General features: G+C 36.8%; 2 protein-coding genes across 2 annotated transcripts; both read left to right on the plus strand.

Moving 5' to 3' along the window:
* The first annotated feature begins 11,124 nt into the window (after positions 1-11,124).
* Positions 11,125-13,236, plus strand: LOC128858718 (glucose dehydrogenase [FAD, quinone]-like). The gene has a single exon (XM_054095197.1). The coding sequence runs from the start codon at positions 11,383-11,385 to the stop codon at positions 13,234-13,236; it is 1,854 nt and encodes a 617-aa protein (XP_053951172.1). The 5' UTR covers positions 11,125-11,382.
* A 37-nt stretch (positions 13,237-13,273) lies between these two features.
* On the plus strand, positions 13,274-17,395 carry LOC128858717 (glucose dehydrogenase [FAD, quinone]). Its single transcript, XM_054095196.1, has one exon. It carries the CDS (start codon positions 14,589-14,591, stop codon positions 16,449-16,451), a length of 1,863 nt encoding a protein of 620 aa, XP_053951171.1. The 5' UTR covers positions 13,274-14,588; the 3' UTR covers positions 16,452-17,395.
* Positions 17,396-18,469: the final 1,074 nt, after the last annotated feature.

Raw genomic sequence — 18,469 nt, forward strand, 5'->3', positions numbered from 1 at the left:
AGTTTCCGAAAGGGCTCTCGAATATAGAATAGAATGCAAATCTTGTTTCCTAGAAAGGATTGATGCGCCTTTGCGGAAGGTTTTGACTGCAAAACTCCACACAAATCGTGGTAAATCTTTCTGCCGTAAATGTGGCAGTCCAAATATAAGTATATTTTAAAAAATTAAAAAAAACAGTACTCCGATCGTTTGAGTTATTTCTGATTTGTTGGTGTTTAAAAATAAATTTTATAATTTTTTAACATATTTGGGCTTTAACACAGCGCGTTTCGTAAAAAACCCCCTTCCAAATACAAAAATATTTTGGATCTTCATTTCATTAGACGAAGAGATGAAATTTCTCAAATTAATCGAAATATATCACAACTTCCTTTTCATATTTTTAGCGCTCCATTGCGCACGTTTTTTTTAAAACCTTCGGTTGGGTACCCGTGCCAGGCCTTTTTTCGACCTGTTCCAGGATTCTTTTTAAAAGGCTGCATCCATAAATCGATAGAAAATTAATTTATAGGAAGCTACCTGGAACTTAGTTGGTAGCTATAATACAGTAGGTTCTGTTTTTATGCGGTAGATACGTTCCGCAAGAAACAGCATAAAAAAAGCTACTAGTTCTATAGTAAAACTATAGATACGTTTCAAATGCTAAAACCGCATAAATCTGAAATAATGTAATAAAATCGCATAAAAAAGGGCACTAGTCCCATATTATAACTATAGATACGTTCCATAGACCGCATGAATCTGTGATGAGTTTTTGCTTAGCTGGTTTAGAATCTTGTTTATATGTACAATTCCCGATAGGTCGACATGCATTTTGTAATTTAAAAAAAACCGCACTATTTCAAAATCGCATAAAAAAAAGCCGCATAAAAACAGAACCTACTGTATATAGCTATATATAGCTGCCTGAGCTCGAACACTTCTACTCTGGTAAAAAAAAAAAAACAATGCATGTAAAAGTTTTATAAAAAAATTTCAACGCTGTTACAATTACAGAAGCACCCAGCGCGTACTTCTAATGTTTCCATAGAAAATTTTCCGACTCTCCCAAAGGTAGGTGGCTTAATCAATAATTCCATGCATGCATGCATACTGCACATTAGTAGTTGTTTGTTTTTGCCTTTGAAAATGATAGATGTCTAACTATTGTACATTTTTAGCTACCACACGCCCAATTGCGTTATTAGTCCCACACAACATTAGTGAGAAATTTGTGGTATTAAAATTAACTCCATACAAACACACCCAAGTGAATCTTGAATATTTTTAGATGTATGTAAATATATCTAATACATGCGTTTGCATGTATTTGTAGCTGTGTATATATGCGCTGGTCGAACCACAAAGTAACTATTTATTATCTACGTGCACAATCACCGTTGTTTTGTCATTTCTATGTGTTTCAGTGCGAATATGGCGGTGCGGTATGATTTGACAGATTATTGTAATTGTAAAATTCTGCAAGTTGGTCACGAACAACCATTTCGATCGCCCAACTCACTGACCGCATGGACTTCGTCTCGGCTATGTCATTAAAGCGCGCAAATGACATACAAAGCAATTAAGAAATTCACAACAAGGTTTAGTTTAAGCATCATTTATATTCGCTGTGTTTCGCCTAAGTCGACGAAACATGCGAGATTTGCCAAAAACCAACAAATCATCAAAAACAAACATAAAAACCAAATGGGATAAAGAATTAAATTAATGCAAACGCCGCTAGAAATTATTTGGTATTCTATGTATAAAGCTTGAAATACTCGTATTCGAAAATGCTTATGAATTTTTTGGTAGTAAAAATGTCATTTTTATGGCGCAAAAGCTTCCAATAATTTAGGGAATAAACTGGGAGTGCCGGGAGAGAGCTCTTAAATATAGTCGCTCTACACTTTGTTTTATTATGGGTGTATATGAGCCGGTCACAAAAAAACTTTACAAAAGCTTGTTGATTCTTATGTGTTACGCGGTCGTACTTTTCCATTATAGAATAAATTTAAAAAAATAATTTTTAAAATAATTTGTTTACGATCGTATTTATGAGCCAATTTGGTTCTAAAAATAAACTAACAAAGGGTGATCTGTTTATAAAGGGTGATAAGATTGGTGGTACTTTTTCCAATATTTTTGATGTGAAACATCTATAGGCTCACTTGTAAACCGAATCGTTGGCGTGGCGATCCCTATACTAAGGTATACATATATACATTTTATGTGTAGTAGTATGAGAAGTGCTAAGCCAATTTCAAAGGAACAACTCACAACTGATGTGGGTTAAAGTGTGTTAGTATGTGTGCCATGTTAGAGAGACAAATGTAGAGTTGCTAAAGAGCGGCAAGTTGGATGCTCGTGAGTGCTTAGTAAATGTTGGTGCGTTATGTGTTTTTGAATGTGTTCGGTAATTTGCTATGTAGATAATAGGAATTCGATTACAGAGAATTCATGGGAAACTGGAAGGCTGGCTAGAGTGGGCACCTTTGAGGCGCCCTCTCTGTGCGAAGAAATGACGAAGGTTGAGTTGAAAAATATCAAAAGGTCACAGAAAGCAGAGCCACAGCAGAAAGAAGTTTCATTACTCAATTATTTAAACCAAGTGGAACTATTTTGCAATGCCAAATTTATTGCTTTATTAATTCGAAATGAAAAGTGCAAACTAATTTAATAGCAAATTCGAGATATGCCATAATGAGCAAAAGTTGAAATTGAATAAAAAGTTTAAGCCTATGGAGGAAGACATATTTTTAAGACACATTTTGATTATCATACAAAGTGACACAAAATTAATCATGCTATCGGATTATTTATATTTTTTACAAATAGTCCAGTACGTCAATCATAATTGAAATTTGTGTGGTGTAGAGCTGCTGTATAAAAACAGACAAGCAATGGCGGGCGTAAAGGTCAAGTGTCAGCACTCAATATAATTTCTTTATTTATTATTTTTTTAATTTTATTTAATAATTTTCAAATCAAAACTGGATGATTAATTTTGCGCCACCTGAAAATTCAAAAATTCCATCACTCAAAATCATTTTTTTATTTAATATTTTTTAATTGTATTTAATAATTTTCAAATACAAAACTGGATAATTAATTTGGCGCCGCCTGAAAATTCAAAAATTTCATCACTCAAAGTAATTTTTTTTTTTAATTTTATTTAATAATTTTGAAATACAAAACTGGATGATTAATTTTGCGCCACCTGAAAATTTATTTTTTCATTAGGCTATATTTAATTCCTGTAATAATATTATCTTTTATGCATATTACTTGTACACACACGATGTTTCACATCTGCCAGGCGTCCCATGACGCCTCACATTTTGTTTTTTTTAAACAGATCACCGTGACCACTGTCAAACTAAAACACAATTTTTTCAGTACTCATTGGCATTTCATCTTGGAAAAACTTACGTCTCAACAACGTTTACAAATCGTACGGATGTATTTCGGAAATCGACGTTCGGTGAAAAGTTCTCATCGCGCGCTCATGCCAACTTATGGTGTTCAGCGATGCGGCCCATTTTTGGCTTAATGGCTATGTCAATAAGAAAAATTACATATTTGCGCTGAAGCGCAACCCGAAGCCATTCAATAACAACCATTACATCCATTGAAAAGAACCCTTTGGTGTGGCCTATGGGATGGAGGAATCATCGGCCCATATTTCTTCAAAAACGAGGCTGGTGCGAATGTAACAGTGAATGGCGAATTCTATCGTGCCAAGAAAAACAACTTTTTGATGGCAGAAATTGAAGCCCGTGATCTCCACAACATTTGGTTCCAACAAGACGCCGCTACTTGCCATACAGTCCGCGAAACAATGGATTTACTGCGTCCTCAATTCAGTGAGCAATTTTTCTCTCGTTTCGAACCTGATCGTGGCCACCAAACCAAGATCGTGTAATATCACACTTTTGGATTTTTATTTGTGGCGGTAGGTAAAGTTTAAATGCTTTGTGGATAAACCAGTTCGATTGAGGAATTAGAAGCCAACACTACAAAAGTTATTCACGAGATACAGACCGAAGTTCTCCAGCGAGTAATTCAAAACTGGTGTTTAGAAATGGCCGAATTTCGGCGTAGTTGCGGCCAACATTTGAAAGAGGTTATCTTTAAAAAATAAATGTCATGAACGGAAATGATATACCTAAAGCAAAGAATCAAAAATGTATACAAAAATTAGCTAAGTTAGCTGTGAGTTTACCAGTTGCGCCCCTCACCAAAATTTGTGTTTAAGTAACCGTAAAGATTCTTCTCATTTTGTAATTAATTATAATCAAAGTATAATATTGTCAGTTTTTATTTACTCAAACATGAGTTCTAATGCTATTTGACAATAAAGGTTAAGAATCAAGGTAATAATCTCACAGATATGCTTGTAAATATAATATAAATGTATGTATCTATTTATGGTTGGGCGGATTCGTTAGCATGAAAAAAATGTATTACACACATGCACACATATATATTTACTCATCTGCATCCAAAAATTCTAAGCTCTTATTAATATTAGAAGTTGATTTCAAATTCTATGCTGGTTTTATACCCAGCGCAGTTGTGCCATGGGGTATTTCAACTGCATCGAAATAATGATTGTTTTGTAACAGGCGATTGAGTATTTAAAAAAATAGATCTAATTAAAAAATTGGAAATACTATAGGTTATAAGAAGATCTAAATAAAGTCCATAAGTGACCGTGGCATTAGTCTTCTAAATATCGCCTATAAGGTTCTAGCGAGCGTATTGTGAGAAAGGCTGAAGCCCACCGTCAACCAACTGATTGGACCTTATCAGTGTGGCTTTAGAGCTGGAGAGTCTACCATCGACCAAATATTTACAATACGACAAATCTTGGAAAAGACCCATGAAAGGAGAATCGACACACACCATCTTTTTGTCGACTTCAAAGCTGCATTCGACAGTACGGAAAGGAGTTACCTGTATGCCGCGATGTCTGAATTTGGTATCCCCGCAAAACTAATACGGCTATGTAAGATGACGTTGCTCAACACCAGCAGCGCCGTCAGAATTGGGAAGGACCTCTCCGAGCCGTTTGATACCAAACGAGGTTTCAGATAGAGTGACTCGCTGTCGTGTGACTTCTTTAACCTGATGTTGGAGAGGATCGTACGAGCCGCAGAACTTAATCGCTCAGGCACAATATTTTATAAGAGCGTACAATTGTTGGCGTATGCCGAAGATATCGATATCATCGGCCTTAACAACCGCGCTGTTTGTTCTGCCTTCTCCACACTGGATGAAGAGGCAAAGCGAATGGGTTTGGTGGTGAACGAGGACAAAACGAAGTACCTCCTGTCTTCAAACAAACAGTCGGCGCACTCGCGTATCAGCACCCACGTCACTGTTGACAGTTATAATTTCGAGGTTGTAAAGACTTCGTTTATTTAGGAACCAGCATTAACACCGATAACAATGTCAACCTTGAAATCCAACGTAGAATCTCTCTTGCCAATAAATGCTACTTTGGACTAAGTAAGCAACTGAGCAGTGAAGTCCTCTCTCGTCGAACAAAACTAACAGTCTAGAAGGCTCTCATCATGCCCGTCTTAATGTATGGCGCAGAAGCGTGGACGATGACAACATCCGATGAAGCGACGCTTGGAATGTTTGAGAGAAAGATTCTGCATAAGATTTTTGGACCTTTGCATGTTGGCAACGGCGCATATCGCAGACGATGGAACGATGAGCTGTATGAGCTTTACGACGCCATAGACAAAGCGCAGCGAATAAAGATCCAGCGGCTACGTTGGCTGGGTCATGTCGCCCGAATGGATACAAACGCTCCGGCTTGGAAAGTATTCGATGCGGTACCAGCTGCGTTGGAAAGATCAGGTGGAGAAGGACTTGGATTCACTTGCTGTGCCCAATTGGCGCCGGTTAGCACGAGAACGAAATCGCGTAAGCGGTTATCACGCCAATTAAGAAGAAGAAGAAGTGACCGCATATTACAAATGCGTGCTGCACTCGTTCTAAAACTGAGGATCGAGAGCAGCAATGAGGTATTCAATGTGAATCGAGTTCTCCGGAAGACAAGACATCTATGAACCAACTGAAATTCAGAGTTATGAAAGACAAAAAGTTTAAATTTATTTGGGTGGATCTTGAAGGTGGGGAGAAGTTGTCTTTTGTATTTAAGTAGAACTTCAAAAAAAAGAAAAATGATGCAATGGGTCGTCATTATATTATTCATTTTAAAGAGATTTATATGATTAAACTGCCTTCAAAGGAGCATACGACTACCTCCGAAGTTTATCTACATTATGGCAACGCTACGAGCTCTGCAATCTTACCTGACTACACACTTACGACGGTGTACTTAGACTAGATATGCTTCCCAGATAGAAAGTCATTGGATTCGCGAATGATATCGCAGCGGTAATAGTGGCAAAGCGCCTCCAAGAAATTGAGAGGATCGCCAGCGAATCAATAACTAAGATCAAGGGTTGGTAGACGTCCATGTACCTGGAATTAGCTGAGCACAAAACTGATGTGTTTTTAGTAAGCAGTGGGAAGGCAGTAGAATCCAATGATGGTAAAAATTGGGACTCTAACTAGCAATTTAAAGCCCGCCATTAAATACCTAAGGGTACTAAGTGATAGTCGTCTTAACTTAAAACGCACCTAGAATACGCTGTGAAGAAGGTATCGAGTGTGCAGTTCTGTCTGGCACGAATAATGCCAAACAACCGTGGCCCAAGTCATAGCAAAAAATATAGTAGGGTTGTCAGTTCGATACATTTGTTTACGGCACCGATCTGTTTCACTAACCAATTCCAGGTACATTTTGACAGAATATACGGGACGAATAGTTGAGTCTCACTTTGATCACTTTGATCTACTATGTATATGTATGTATATGATTGGCTCTTACACATTTTGTTGGGTGTTTGGCCGAACTCCTCCTCCTATTTGCGGTATGCGTCTTGATGTTGTTCCACAAATGGAGGGACCTACAATTTTAAGCCGACTCCGAACGGCAAAAGGTTTTATTCATGGGGAGCTTTCGCATAGCGGAACTGACAGAGTCAAGTACTATGACCCCATAAAATTATATATTAATTATTGATTATAAACTTGTAGCTGTGAAAACAAATTTTGCATTAAAACATATAAAAAAATGGTTTTTATGAGGAGCTTTTTCATGGCAAAAATACACTCGGAGGTTTGCCATTGCCCACCTAGGGGCGACCGCTATTCGAAAACACTTTTTTTATAATTTTGTTGTTTCGTGCAAGGAAATTTGAATCTACGCACTCCTGAATAGGAGTCAGGCACCAACTCATTCGGTTACGGCGACCGAATTAATACCCAATAATTTATGATTGCCGGTAAAAAGTGCTACGTGGATTTTGTTGTCGAAGTTGCTATATCCAATCCAGCAGTTTTGAGAGAAAATTTGAGCTTTTGATTTTTAAAATTAATTTTTTCTGTTTGTTTCCTTTCTTATTTTTAGTTTTCGTTTATTTCATTTTTTTTTTTTTTTTTTTGTGATAAAATAAATGAACGTCGTTTAACTCACAAACACGAGTGCTGGGTATAAAAAATCCTAAAATTCGCTTGGAGACATCTACCCATGCAGATTTGATATGTTGTTGTTCCAACTTTAAGTTTCAACTGTGATGCGTATTCACTAATAAATAATTCATGCTTGGGAACGTTCTCAAACGTTTTCATGTATTTCAGTTTCATTAAATTCTACCCATATTTTTTTCATACGCTATCAGTTCTTCTACCTCGTCTTTTGGCTGCCTCACCAACTACATATGCACGCATACAACTTCAGTAATTTGTCAGCGGTTAACTGTCCAATATGTTGACATTATCTTTTATGATAATGGCAAATTGCTAACAAGGAAATGGTTTTTAGGTTGGTCGCAAGAATGATGAGATGCTATTCGAAATGCTATGTGTGTGTATATGTTTACGACTGCAGAAAGATTACTATAACAGAATATTAACTTTTTGACATAAGTGGAAAATATATACGAACATTCAAAAGCAGTGGACTATGCACGAGGAATACAATAAAAAATATTTAAGACGCGAACAATCACAGCTCTTGTCATACACTTGAGTACTAAGACATTCTTCTTATTAACAGCACTTCAATCAAGGCCAACCCACAATGGCCAATCAAAAGTTCTTAACGAGTGATACATAGGTTCACCACTTCATGGAGTGCAATGAGCAAGAGTTTCAATTTTTATAAACAAAAAGGAAAAAAAAAATAGACATAGAATGAGCGCCCATAATTTACAAATACAAATAAGAATCCATATGAAATTCATTTTCAAGCCGTGCATACAAATTAAGCGATTAAACAGATATACATTTAAGTTATTAATAAAAAAACACGTCTCTAGCAGAGCAGCTATAACAACAATGCATGGCAGCAGTAGCAGCAGCAGCAGCAGTGATCTGAGTGCTGGCCGTGACATTGACACTCGTGAAAATAAAAGTAAAACAAAGCTCAAGTTAATGTTTTTTTTTTGATATTGAGAATAAATTAAGGAGAGCATGTAAAGGAGAGAATTAAGTGTGTAGATTTGTATGAATGTGAATAAGTAAATAGACTAAAATGTAAGAGCTTTCTTTACGTTGCACAGTGGTTTAGAGGGGAAAAAATTGAATACCATTAAAATTCGTACTCGAAAGGAAATTAATACTGATAAGTGGTAAGACAGATTCGGATTAACATAAAAGACGTGACTAAGGAATTAAAGCGAAGGAAAAACAAAACGTAATGACGCTGGTTTGAAAAGTTTAAATGCTATTGCCTCATTGACTTCACAGGCCTATCTATGCTAAAAAAGAAAAAAATCGGATTTGAAAAAAAATTTGAATAATTAAAACAAAAAAAATAAAGAAACAAATAAAGAAATATGTGCACAAAAAAACACTACAAAACACATAAAAGCGCATAGAAATAAAACAAAGTGAAAACAAAATTAAAAAAAGTGCAAAAAAATACAAAAACAAAAAACAACACAAAAGTCCAGCGAATCAAACAAAAATGCAAAAAACAAACATAAAAGTGCATAGAAATATAACAAAGTGCAAAAAAACACACAAAACAACAAAAAACAGTCCAACAAAAAAAAAAACAAAATACTCAAAATAAGAATAAACAAAAAAGTGTACAAAATTTGAAGGTACATTAAAATTAAAAAAATGCAAACAAATTGAAAAATACAAAAAACAAAAAACAAAAGTGAATAAAAAAGTGCAAAAGAAAAAAACTACAAAGAGCAAAAATATACAAAAGAAAGTGCAGCAAACAATATACAAACAACAAAAATAAACCAAAAAGTGATTAAATATAAAAAAGTTGAAAAAAATATTTAAAGAAGTATAAAAAAATACAAAAAATATAAAATATAATATAAAAAAATATAACAAAGTACAAAAAGTATAAAAAAATAAAAAAAATATAAAAAAATATATTACAAAAAATGTAAAACCGAAGAAAAAAATATAAAAAATACCAAAAAATAGAGAAACAAAAAACTTCAAGCGAAGAGAGCCTAACACATTTGCATTAAGGCGACTTAATTTTTTTTCTTTTTTGTTTCGACGACTTAAGTATTTCGCTGACGATTCTGAATAAAAAAGCCCAAGGAAGAAAAAAAATATAACAAAATACAAAAAGTATAAAAAATACAACAAATATAAAAAAATACAAAAAATATAAAAAAATACAAAAAATATAAAAAAACACAAAAAATGTAAAACCGAAGAAAAAAAATATAAAAAAATAGCAAAAAATAGAGCAACAAAAAACTTCAAGCGAAGAAAGCCTGACACATTTGCATTAAGGCGAATTATTTTTTTTTTCTTTTTTGTTTCGGCGACTTAAGTATTTTGCTGACGATTCTGAATAAAAAATCCCAAGGAAGAAAAAAAATATAACAAAATACAAAAAGTATAAAAAAATACAAAAAATATAAAAAAACACAAAAAATGTAAAACCGAAGATAAAAAATATAAAAAATAGCAAAAAATAGAGCCACAAAAAACTTCAAGCGAAGAGAGCCTGACACATTTGCATTAAGGCGAATTAATTTTTTTTTTTCTTTTTTGTTTCGGCGACTTAAGTATTTTGCTGACGATTCTGAATAAAAAAGCCCAAGGAAGAAAATATAAAAAAATATAGAAAAACACAAAAAATGTAAAACCGAAGAAAAAAAATATAAAAAATAGCAAAAAATAGAGCCACAAAAAACTTCAAGCGAAGAGAGCCTAACACATTTGCATTAAGGCGACTTAATTTTTTTTCTTTTTTGTTTCGGCGACTTAAGTATTTTGCTGACGATTCTGAATAAAAAAGCCCAAGGAAGCATTAAAATGGATTTCGAGTCTCCTTATTTTCATTTTATTAATGCCGTATACATTTTTTTGTTAAACTGTTTTGGAAGTCATCCAATTTTGTTTTTGAATTACTTTTTTACTAAATAAAAAAAAGAAATTTTTTGGTTCAGAATTGCCAGTAGAATACTTCAGTCGCCGAAACCAATTCGGTTATATTTTTGAAGAACCAATTGAACCGCCCTACAGCGGCGTGCTCTTAATTATCACTCGATATTTTGACCAGTTTTGGATAACTCTCTTTCGCTTTTATTTTTCATTAATTTTCTATAAAAATATGTTTCGCTCTGCAACAAATATTATATAAATTTGTTTAAAACTTTGCACAAGATATATAAAAATTCTTAAGATGTTCATAAAAATTTCAAACTATGGGTATCTTTGGGAATGGAGTGCACGTTTAAAGTAGTTTGCAATTCTGGTTGATTTTAGATCATTTTTTCCCCTGACGGGTTTTCGCATTTTCTTTAAATAAAAAACGAATCGTGCATGCGTATGAAAATAGAAAAAAAAATTGCATGTGCATTTATTACTTTTACACCACTGTGCACAGCTGATCCCTTAAAAATTTAGTATTTGAAAGCTTAGTATTTCACAATTAAAAATTCGTTAGAGAGTAAGTATTATGACGTTCAATGAACCATGGCTCGGCCAGAGCGCTGTAATCGACGTACGTAAGATGACGACCGAGACAGTACAGTAGTATTTATTAGTACATATTCTTCCTAGCTACTGTCACATACCGTAGCGGTGCTATTGTTTTCTCCGCGGATATTCCAATCAACTCTATAACATTAGAATCTTTATATGGATTTACCGGCCGGCTGGGTGGCACAGAACTTCGCGAATCGGTGGCGAAATCACACACGCCTTACGGACCGCTTGAAAACGCGTGTGTACTCGTAATATTTATACTGAAGTCAGTGCGGCCCATATTAATTGCTCTTAATGAATTGAATTTATTGTGAAATTAATTGCACTGTACAAATAATAGAAATGTCAACGCGTTTATGGTCCGCATTTGCGATAGTCGTGCTTTTACTTGCCAGCGTCTTCCATGACGCGCATGCCCAACGCGGTAATATTATAACGAATTTCTTTGAGTTTTTGCGACGTGGTCAACATGATTTGAATATCGAGCATGTGGACGATGGTGTGCGGTTGTTAAAAGAGTATGATTTCATAGTGGTCGGTGCGGGCACGGCGGGCTGTACGCTAGCGGCGCGCCTATCGGAGAATCCCGCCTGGAAGGTGTTGCTCATCGAGGCGGGCGGCCCGGAAAATGCAGCCATGGATATACCCATACTCGCGCATTTCCTACAACTCACCGAAATTAATTGGAATTACCGCACGCAGCCTTCGAACAAATATTGCCTTGCAATGAATAATCGCCGCTGTAATTGGCCGCGTGGCAAAGTGATGGGTGGCTCGTCGGTGCTCAATTATATGATGTACACGCGCGGCAACCGACGTGACTATGATCGGTGGGCCGCGAATGGTAATGAGGGCTGGAGTTATCGCGATGTTTTGCCATACTTTAAGAAATTCGAAGGCTCTGAAATACCGAATGCCGAAAGCGACTATGTAGGCCGGAATGGACCGGTCAAAATTTCACATGCTGACTGGCGCTCCGAAATTTCAAATGCTTTTGTGCAAGCGGCGCAACAAGATGGCTTGAAATATCGTGACTACAATGGACGCATACAAACGGGTGTGTCCTACCTGCAAGCCACTATATACAAGGGCATGCGTTGGAGCTCTAATCGCGCCTATCTCTACCCCATTAAAGGCAAACGTGCGAACTTGCATGTGAAAAAAAATGCTCTAGTAACCAAAGTGCTCATCGATCCCACAACGAATGCGGCGTACGGCGTGGTGCTAAGCACTGGCGGTCAATCCTTTCAAGTGCGAGCCAGGCGTGAAGTGATACTCTCTGCAGGCGCCATCAATACGCCGCAGTTGCTCATGCTCTCCGGCATTGGACCAGCGCAACATCTGCGCGATGTGGGCATCAAGCCAATTGTGGATTTAGCCGTAGGTTTCAACTTACAAGATCACATCGCACCAGCGGTCTCATTTACTACGAACGTCAGCTCAATCAGAACCAGTAACTACTTCGAAGCCAGCAACATAGGGCAGTATATCGACGGGAAAGGACTTTTTGGTTTGCCGGGGGCTGTGGAAACCATTGCCTTTTGGGATCTGAGTCATCCCGAATTGGAAGACGGTTGGGCTGATATAGAATTGTTTCAGATAGCCGGCTCATTCGATGAGAATCCTGCAACGTTACGTGCTTTCGGCCTACAACTGGACACCTATAATGCCATGTTCGCGAATGTTAAAACAGACGGCTTCGAGATATTTCCAATGATATTGCGTCCGAAAAGCCGTGGACGTGTAATGCTCAAAAGTAATGATCCCTTCAAATATCCGCTTTTGCATGCAAACTACTTTGCACATCCAGATGATTTGGATATAGCAGTGCGCGGTGTGCTTAAGGCCATCAGCTTGGTGAAACAACCAGCTTTTAAGGCGATCAATGCGAAGGTTTTGGAGCGCGTCATGCCCGGGTGTGCTAAGCTGGCGTATAAGTCGCGCGCCTACTGGGAGTGCTACGTACGACATTTCACATTCACCATCTATCACTACTCGGGCACGGCGAAAATGGGGCCGGCCAGTGATCCAGCTGCTGTAGTTGATCCACGGCTGAGGGTGTACGGTGTAAGGAATTTGCGTGTGGTCGACGCAAGTATAATGCCGCAACTCATTGCAGGGCACCCGAATGGGCCTGTGTTTATGATCGCCGAGAAGGCGGCGGATATGATAAAACAGGATCACAACTATATTTAAGGGGAAAGCTTAAAGGAGCTTTCAGCTAATGAAGGGGCTACTTTGAAGGAAAAAGCTTGTGATATTTTTATGAGTTAGGAATATAAAGAATAACTGGAGCTATAAAGTACAACAGCATTGATTTTAAAAATACGACTAATGGGTTTAGCTAAGGACGCCTGCCATCTACTAACATATACAATATAAATACTTGTAACTACTTAGGAAACGAAACGTTTACTTTGGAGCTCCTGTACATTTCACGACCTTTGCTTGAAATCGTTTGAATAGTTCAATACAGCCCGACAGCCATTTTTTAAGCATTCAATTTCAACCTTTGTGACATTGTTAGTTCGTAAATTCTTGGCGCCGTTGAGGTCGTTCAATCGTCTGCTTGCAAAATCGTGTGCTCTGCAAGTTCAACAACCAATTAAAATGCCGATTGACGCGCAACGCCACAGCGGACGTGAAGGTGCGCATTGCGCTGCAAACATGTCGCCGGACATGTAGTGACGAAACAGTGGCCCGAAAGGAAAACCAAGAAAGAATAAAATTTGCTACGCGATACGCGCCGCCAACGGCACCAGCATAGACAATCAAAAAAGTCTGTTTCACTTTCTGTTTCACACCAGCGCACAAACACACGCTTGCGCGAGCACCTTGGGACGCAGCCAAAAACGACATAGCCAGCGTGCAAGTTCAACAGCGTTGTCACTGCTGCGCAACTTAATTTGCTGCTTAACTCTTCGCCATCAACGACGCCAACTTTACCGTCTAGTTTTAGCCATCGACGCTGCAGCTTAAATCGGTGGACAACCTGTTCGAAGTTGGCGCGAATTCGCATTGAACTATTCAGTTTTCTGCTATTTATAGTTATGAAAAACTAATCGAAGAAGAAGTTGACGAAGAATAGACGCTCGCCGTTGCTTTATTCATTACGAATATTAAAACCACATACGCCAGCCGAACGGCGAGCATTCAAAGTTACGTTTTCTCGGCGTTAAGACGCGCGTTTCCGAATATACGGTTCACTGCATACGGCGCAAGCAACGGGCACGCGATTCTAAAGCAAAAATAGCAAAGTGGCTAGAACGCGGTAGCAGCGTTAGGAAGTTGAAAAGGAATAAAACGAGTGAACAAATTCTGCCAAGCAAGAAAAATTAGTGCAAAGTGCGCATAAAACATAAATTGAAAATAAGAACTGTGGGACTTTGAGACTAGTGATTGAAAAGACTTTGCCACAGCGCATTCGTAAAAGTGAAACTGATATCTTAATCAACGCCATCGGTGATATCAGAGGCATTTTAAAATGCAAAATTCTTAAATTTTCATACCAAATATTATAAAACAAAAAATAAAACGTGTCTACCAAAATGTTCTTTCTACTCCAACCACGTCTCCTCCTTCCAACGCTAGTATGCATTTTGGGCGCTCTCACATGGGCGCAAGAACGCAATGTTATCCTGGAGGCCTTCGACTTTTTGCGCCGCGGCCAAATGGACGCCGATCTAGAGAATTACGACAACACAATACAAATGGAAAATGAATACGATTTTATTGTGGTGGGCGCAGGTACGGCTGGTTGTGCGATTGCGGCGCGCCTCTCGGAAAACCCCAAATGGAAAGTGTTGCTGCTGGAGGCAGGCGGTCCAGAGAGTCTCATTATGGATGTGCCGATCGTCGCGCATTTTCTGCAATTGGGTGAAATGAATTGGAAGTATCGCACGCAGCCTTCGGATCGCGCTTGCTTGGCCATGAATAATAATCGTTGCAATTGGCCGCGCGGCAAAGTGATGGGCGGTTCGTCGGTGCTCAACTACATGATGTACACGCGCGGCAATCGACGTGACTACGACCGCTGGGCAGAGCTGGGCAATGTGGGCTGGAGCTGGCGTGACGTGTTGCCCTACTTTAAGAAATATGAAGGCTCCAGTGTGCCCGATGCCGATGAGGATTTAGTGGGCCGTGATGGTCCCGTGAAAGTCTCCTATGTCAATTGGCATTCGCAGATCGCCGATGCGTTCTTAGAAGCGGTACAGCAAGATGGATTGGACCGCCGTGACTACAACGGACATATACAAAATGGCGTTAGCTACTTGCACACAACAACGCGCAATTCAACGCGCTGGAGCTCGAATCGCGCTTATCTGTATCCGCTTAAGGGCAAGCGACGCAATTTGCACGTAAAGAAATTCGCATTAGTTACAAAAGTACTCATCGATCCAACAACGAAGACGGCTTATGGCATAATTGTGCGCACCGATGGACATGAACAAAAAATTCTGGCACGCCGCGAGGTGATTGTCAGCGCTGGCGCTATTAATACGCCACAACTGCTTATGCTCTCCGGCATTGGACCAGCGCAACATTTGCGTGAAATAGGCATCAAACCGATTGTAGATTTGGCTGTCGGCTTTAATCTGCAGGATCACACAGCGCCAGCAGTTACCTTTACAACCAATGCCACATCGTTGCATTTCGAAGATTTTGCCGATCCCACGTTAGTGAACCGTTTCAATCGGCAAGAAGGCCCCTATGGCTCGCCCGGTGGTTGCGAGGCTATAGCTTTCTGGGACTTGGATCATCCGCATCTAAAAGATGGCTGGCCAGATATCGAATTGTTTTTGGTAGGTGGCTCAATGTCCTCCAATCCAGCCATATCGCGCGCTTTCGGCCTCAAGAAAATTATATACGATTCCATGTTTGCGGAAATAGAAGATAGAGATCTTAATGCCTTCATGATCTTCCCCATGATACTGCGACCCAAGAGCCGTGGGCGCATCATGCTAAAGAGCAGCGATCCGCAAAAATATCCATTTATCTATTCCAACTACTACGCACATCCCTATGATGTGGACATTTCGGTGCGTGGCGTACAAAAAGCAGTCAGTCTGGTTAATTATCCAGCCTTCAAGAAGATCAACGCAAAGGTGTGGAATCGCAGAATACCAACATGTAAGGGTCTTGAATTCGGCACGCGTGACTACTGGGAATGCCATGTGCGCCATTTCACATTCACCATCTACCACTACTCGGGAACAGCAAAGATGGGTCCGGCATCAGACCCAGCGGCCGTGGTGGATCCAAGATTGCGCGTATATGGCATAAAGAATCTGCGTGTGGCGGATGCAAGCATCGTGCCAGAGATCATGTCGGGACATCCGAATGGACCGGTCTTCATGATTGCCGAGAAGGCGGCGGATATGATCAAAGAGGATCATGGGTTCAAGCAGTGACCAAGGGGAACTACAACATTAGAATGTATTAAATGCCAAGCTTTCCAAAGGGGGGATATCACTAGCTTGTAAGCGTGGGTGGATTCATTAGTTTAAGGCAAATATGGAATTGAAGTAATTTAATTTAAGCGTAAGTGAACCAAGCGTTGCCAAGTGGAAACTTTGCATTAGTTGTGAAGTTAATTTAAGCGGAAAATGTGTACATATTTAAAAAGATAATTTAGATTTTACACTTTAATGTACAATAGAAACTTATTTAGAGCGTTACTGAAGAATTCTAAGTCTAAATATTTACATTTACTTTTAGAAAAAAATAGCAGTGTACAGAAAAGTATTTCTAAGTTTTAAAGTCGAAATAAAATGCACTTGTAAAAATGTCAGTTATGTATGTATGTATATGTGTATGTATTTGTAAACTTGACATTGACTACCGAAGTGCGTTGCTTTCGGCTTCACTTGTGCTATTATTTGTTGTTGAGCTTTGTATTGGTCTTCGGCACCTTTGTGACTCAGTTTCAGATGAATTCAATTCAAAATGAGATTTCGGTCATTCACTCGCTTTGGCTTCTGCCATATCTTTCATTCAACTACAGCGCTCGGTTGGTCGATCACAAACTGTGGTCATTTAGATTTCGCGGCTTTTCGCCAACTTCATTCAGCGATTACGAAATTGTATAGTAAATTTATGCGTAATTTTAGCTGATTGAAATGTATGTGTTGAACGAGTTTTTTTCGAGGGTGTTTGCATAAAATATCGAACATTAACAACTGGCATATGATGAAGGCGCAAAAATACGTACATATGCAGAGAAAAAGGTGAGAAAAAAAGAGGTTATAATTATAAAAAAAATAATACTAGTTTAATATATTAAAATATCTTTTGTGGACTGTAAAATTTGTTTTAGTTTCTTATTATTATAGAAATTCCATATTAGACGGTTTTATAGACCGCCGAAATTATTAGAAAGGCACAATATATTGACTATGTACTTATCTAGTTTTAATTTCAATTATTTTTTCCATAAAAAATTTAAAATATTTTTTTATAAAAATAACTTTTTTGTAAAAAAATAATTTTTTTTTATAAAAATAACTTTTTTGTAAAAATATTTTTTTATATAAATAACTTTTTTTGTAAAAATAATGTTTTTATAAAAAATTATAAAAATAATTTTTTTTATAAAAATAATACCTAATTATTTTATCTTTCTATAAATATGTGGTTAATTCTTTAACAAGCCAAATTTAAAATTTTGTACAACAAAAACAAAATGTTCAAAAACTTTCAACAAAATATTGTTTTTTTTTTTATAAAAATAATTTGCTTTACAAATATGTCGTTAATTCTTTAATAAACCAAATTTAAAATTTTGTACACCAAAAAAAAAGTAATTTTTTTTATAAAAATAATATTTATTTTACCTTTTAGAAATAAGTCGTTAATTCTTTAATAAACCAAATTTAAAATTTTGTACAACAAAAAAATGATAAAAAATTTTCAACAAAATATTTTTTTTTTTTTTTATAAAAATAATTTGCTTTACAAAAATGTCGTTAATTCTTTAATTCATTTAAAATATTTTTTTATAAAAATAACTTTTTTTGTAAAAATATTTTTTTTTATAAAAATAATTTTTTTTATATATATTAAATAATTTTTTTTTGTTTTATAAAAATAATTTTTTTTTTATAAAAATAGTAATTATTTTATCTTTTTTTAAATATGTCGCTAATTCTTTAATAAGCCAAATTTAAAATTTTGTACAACAAAAAAAAAGTTGAAAAATTTTCAACAAAATATTTTTATTTTTTTTTTTTATAAAAATAATTTGCTTTACAAAAATGTCGTTAATTCTTTAATTAGCCAAGTTTCAAATTTTTTACAACAAGAAAACAAAAAACAAGGTCAGAAATTTTCAACAAACGATGTTTCGTGAGAAAAAAAGAGGTTATAATTATAAAAAAAATAATAATAATTTAATATATTAAAATATGTTTTGTGGAACGACAAATTTGTT

The sequence above is a fragment of the Anastrepha ludens genome, chromosome 3, assembly GCF_028408465.1.
Source record: "Anastrepha ludens isolate Willacy chromosome 3, idAnaLude1.1, whole genome shotgun sequence".
Lineage (NCBI taxonomy): Eukaryota > Metazoa > Arthropoda > Insecta > Diptera > Tephritidae > Anastrepha > Anastrepha ludens.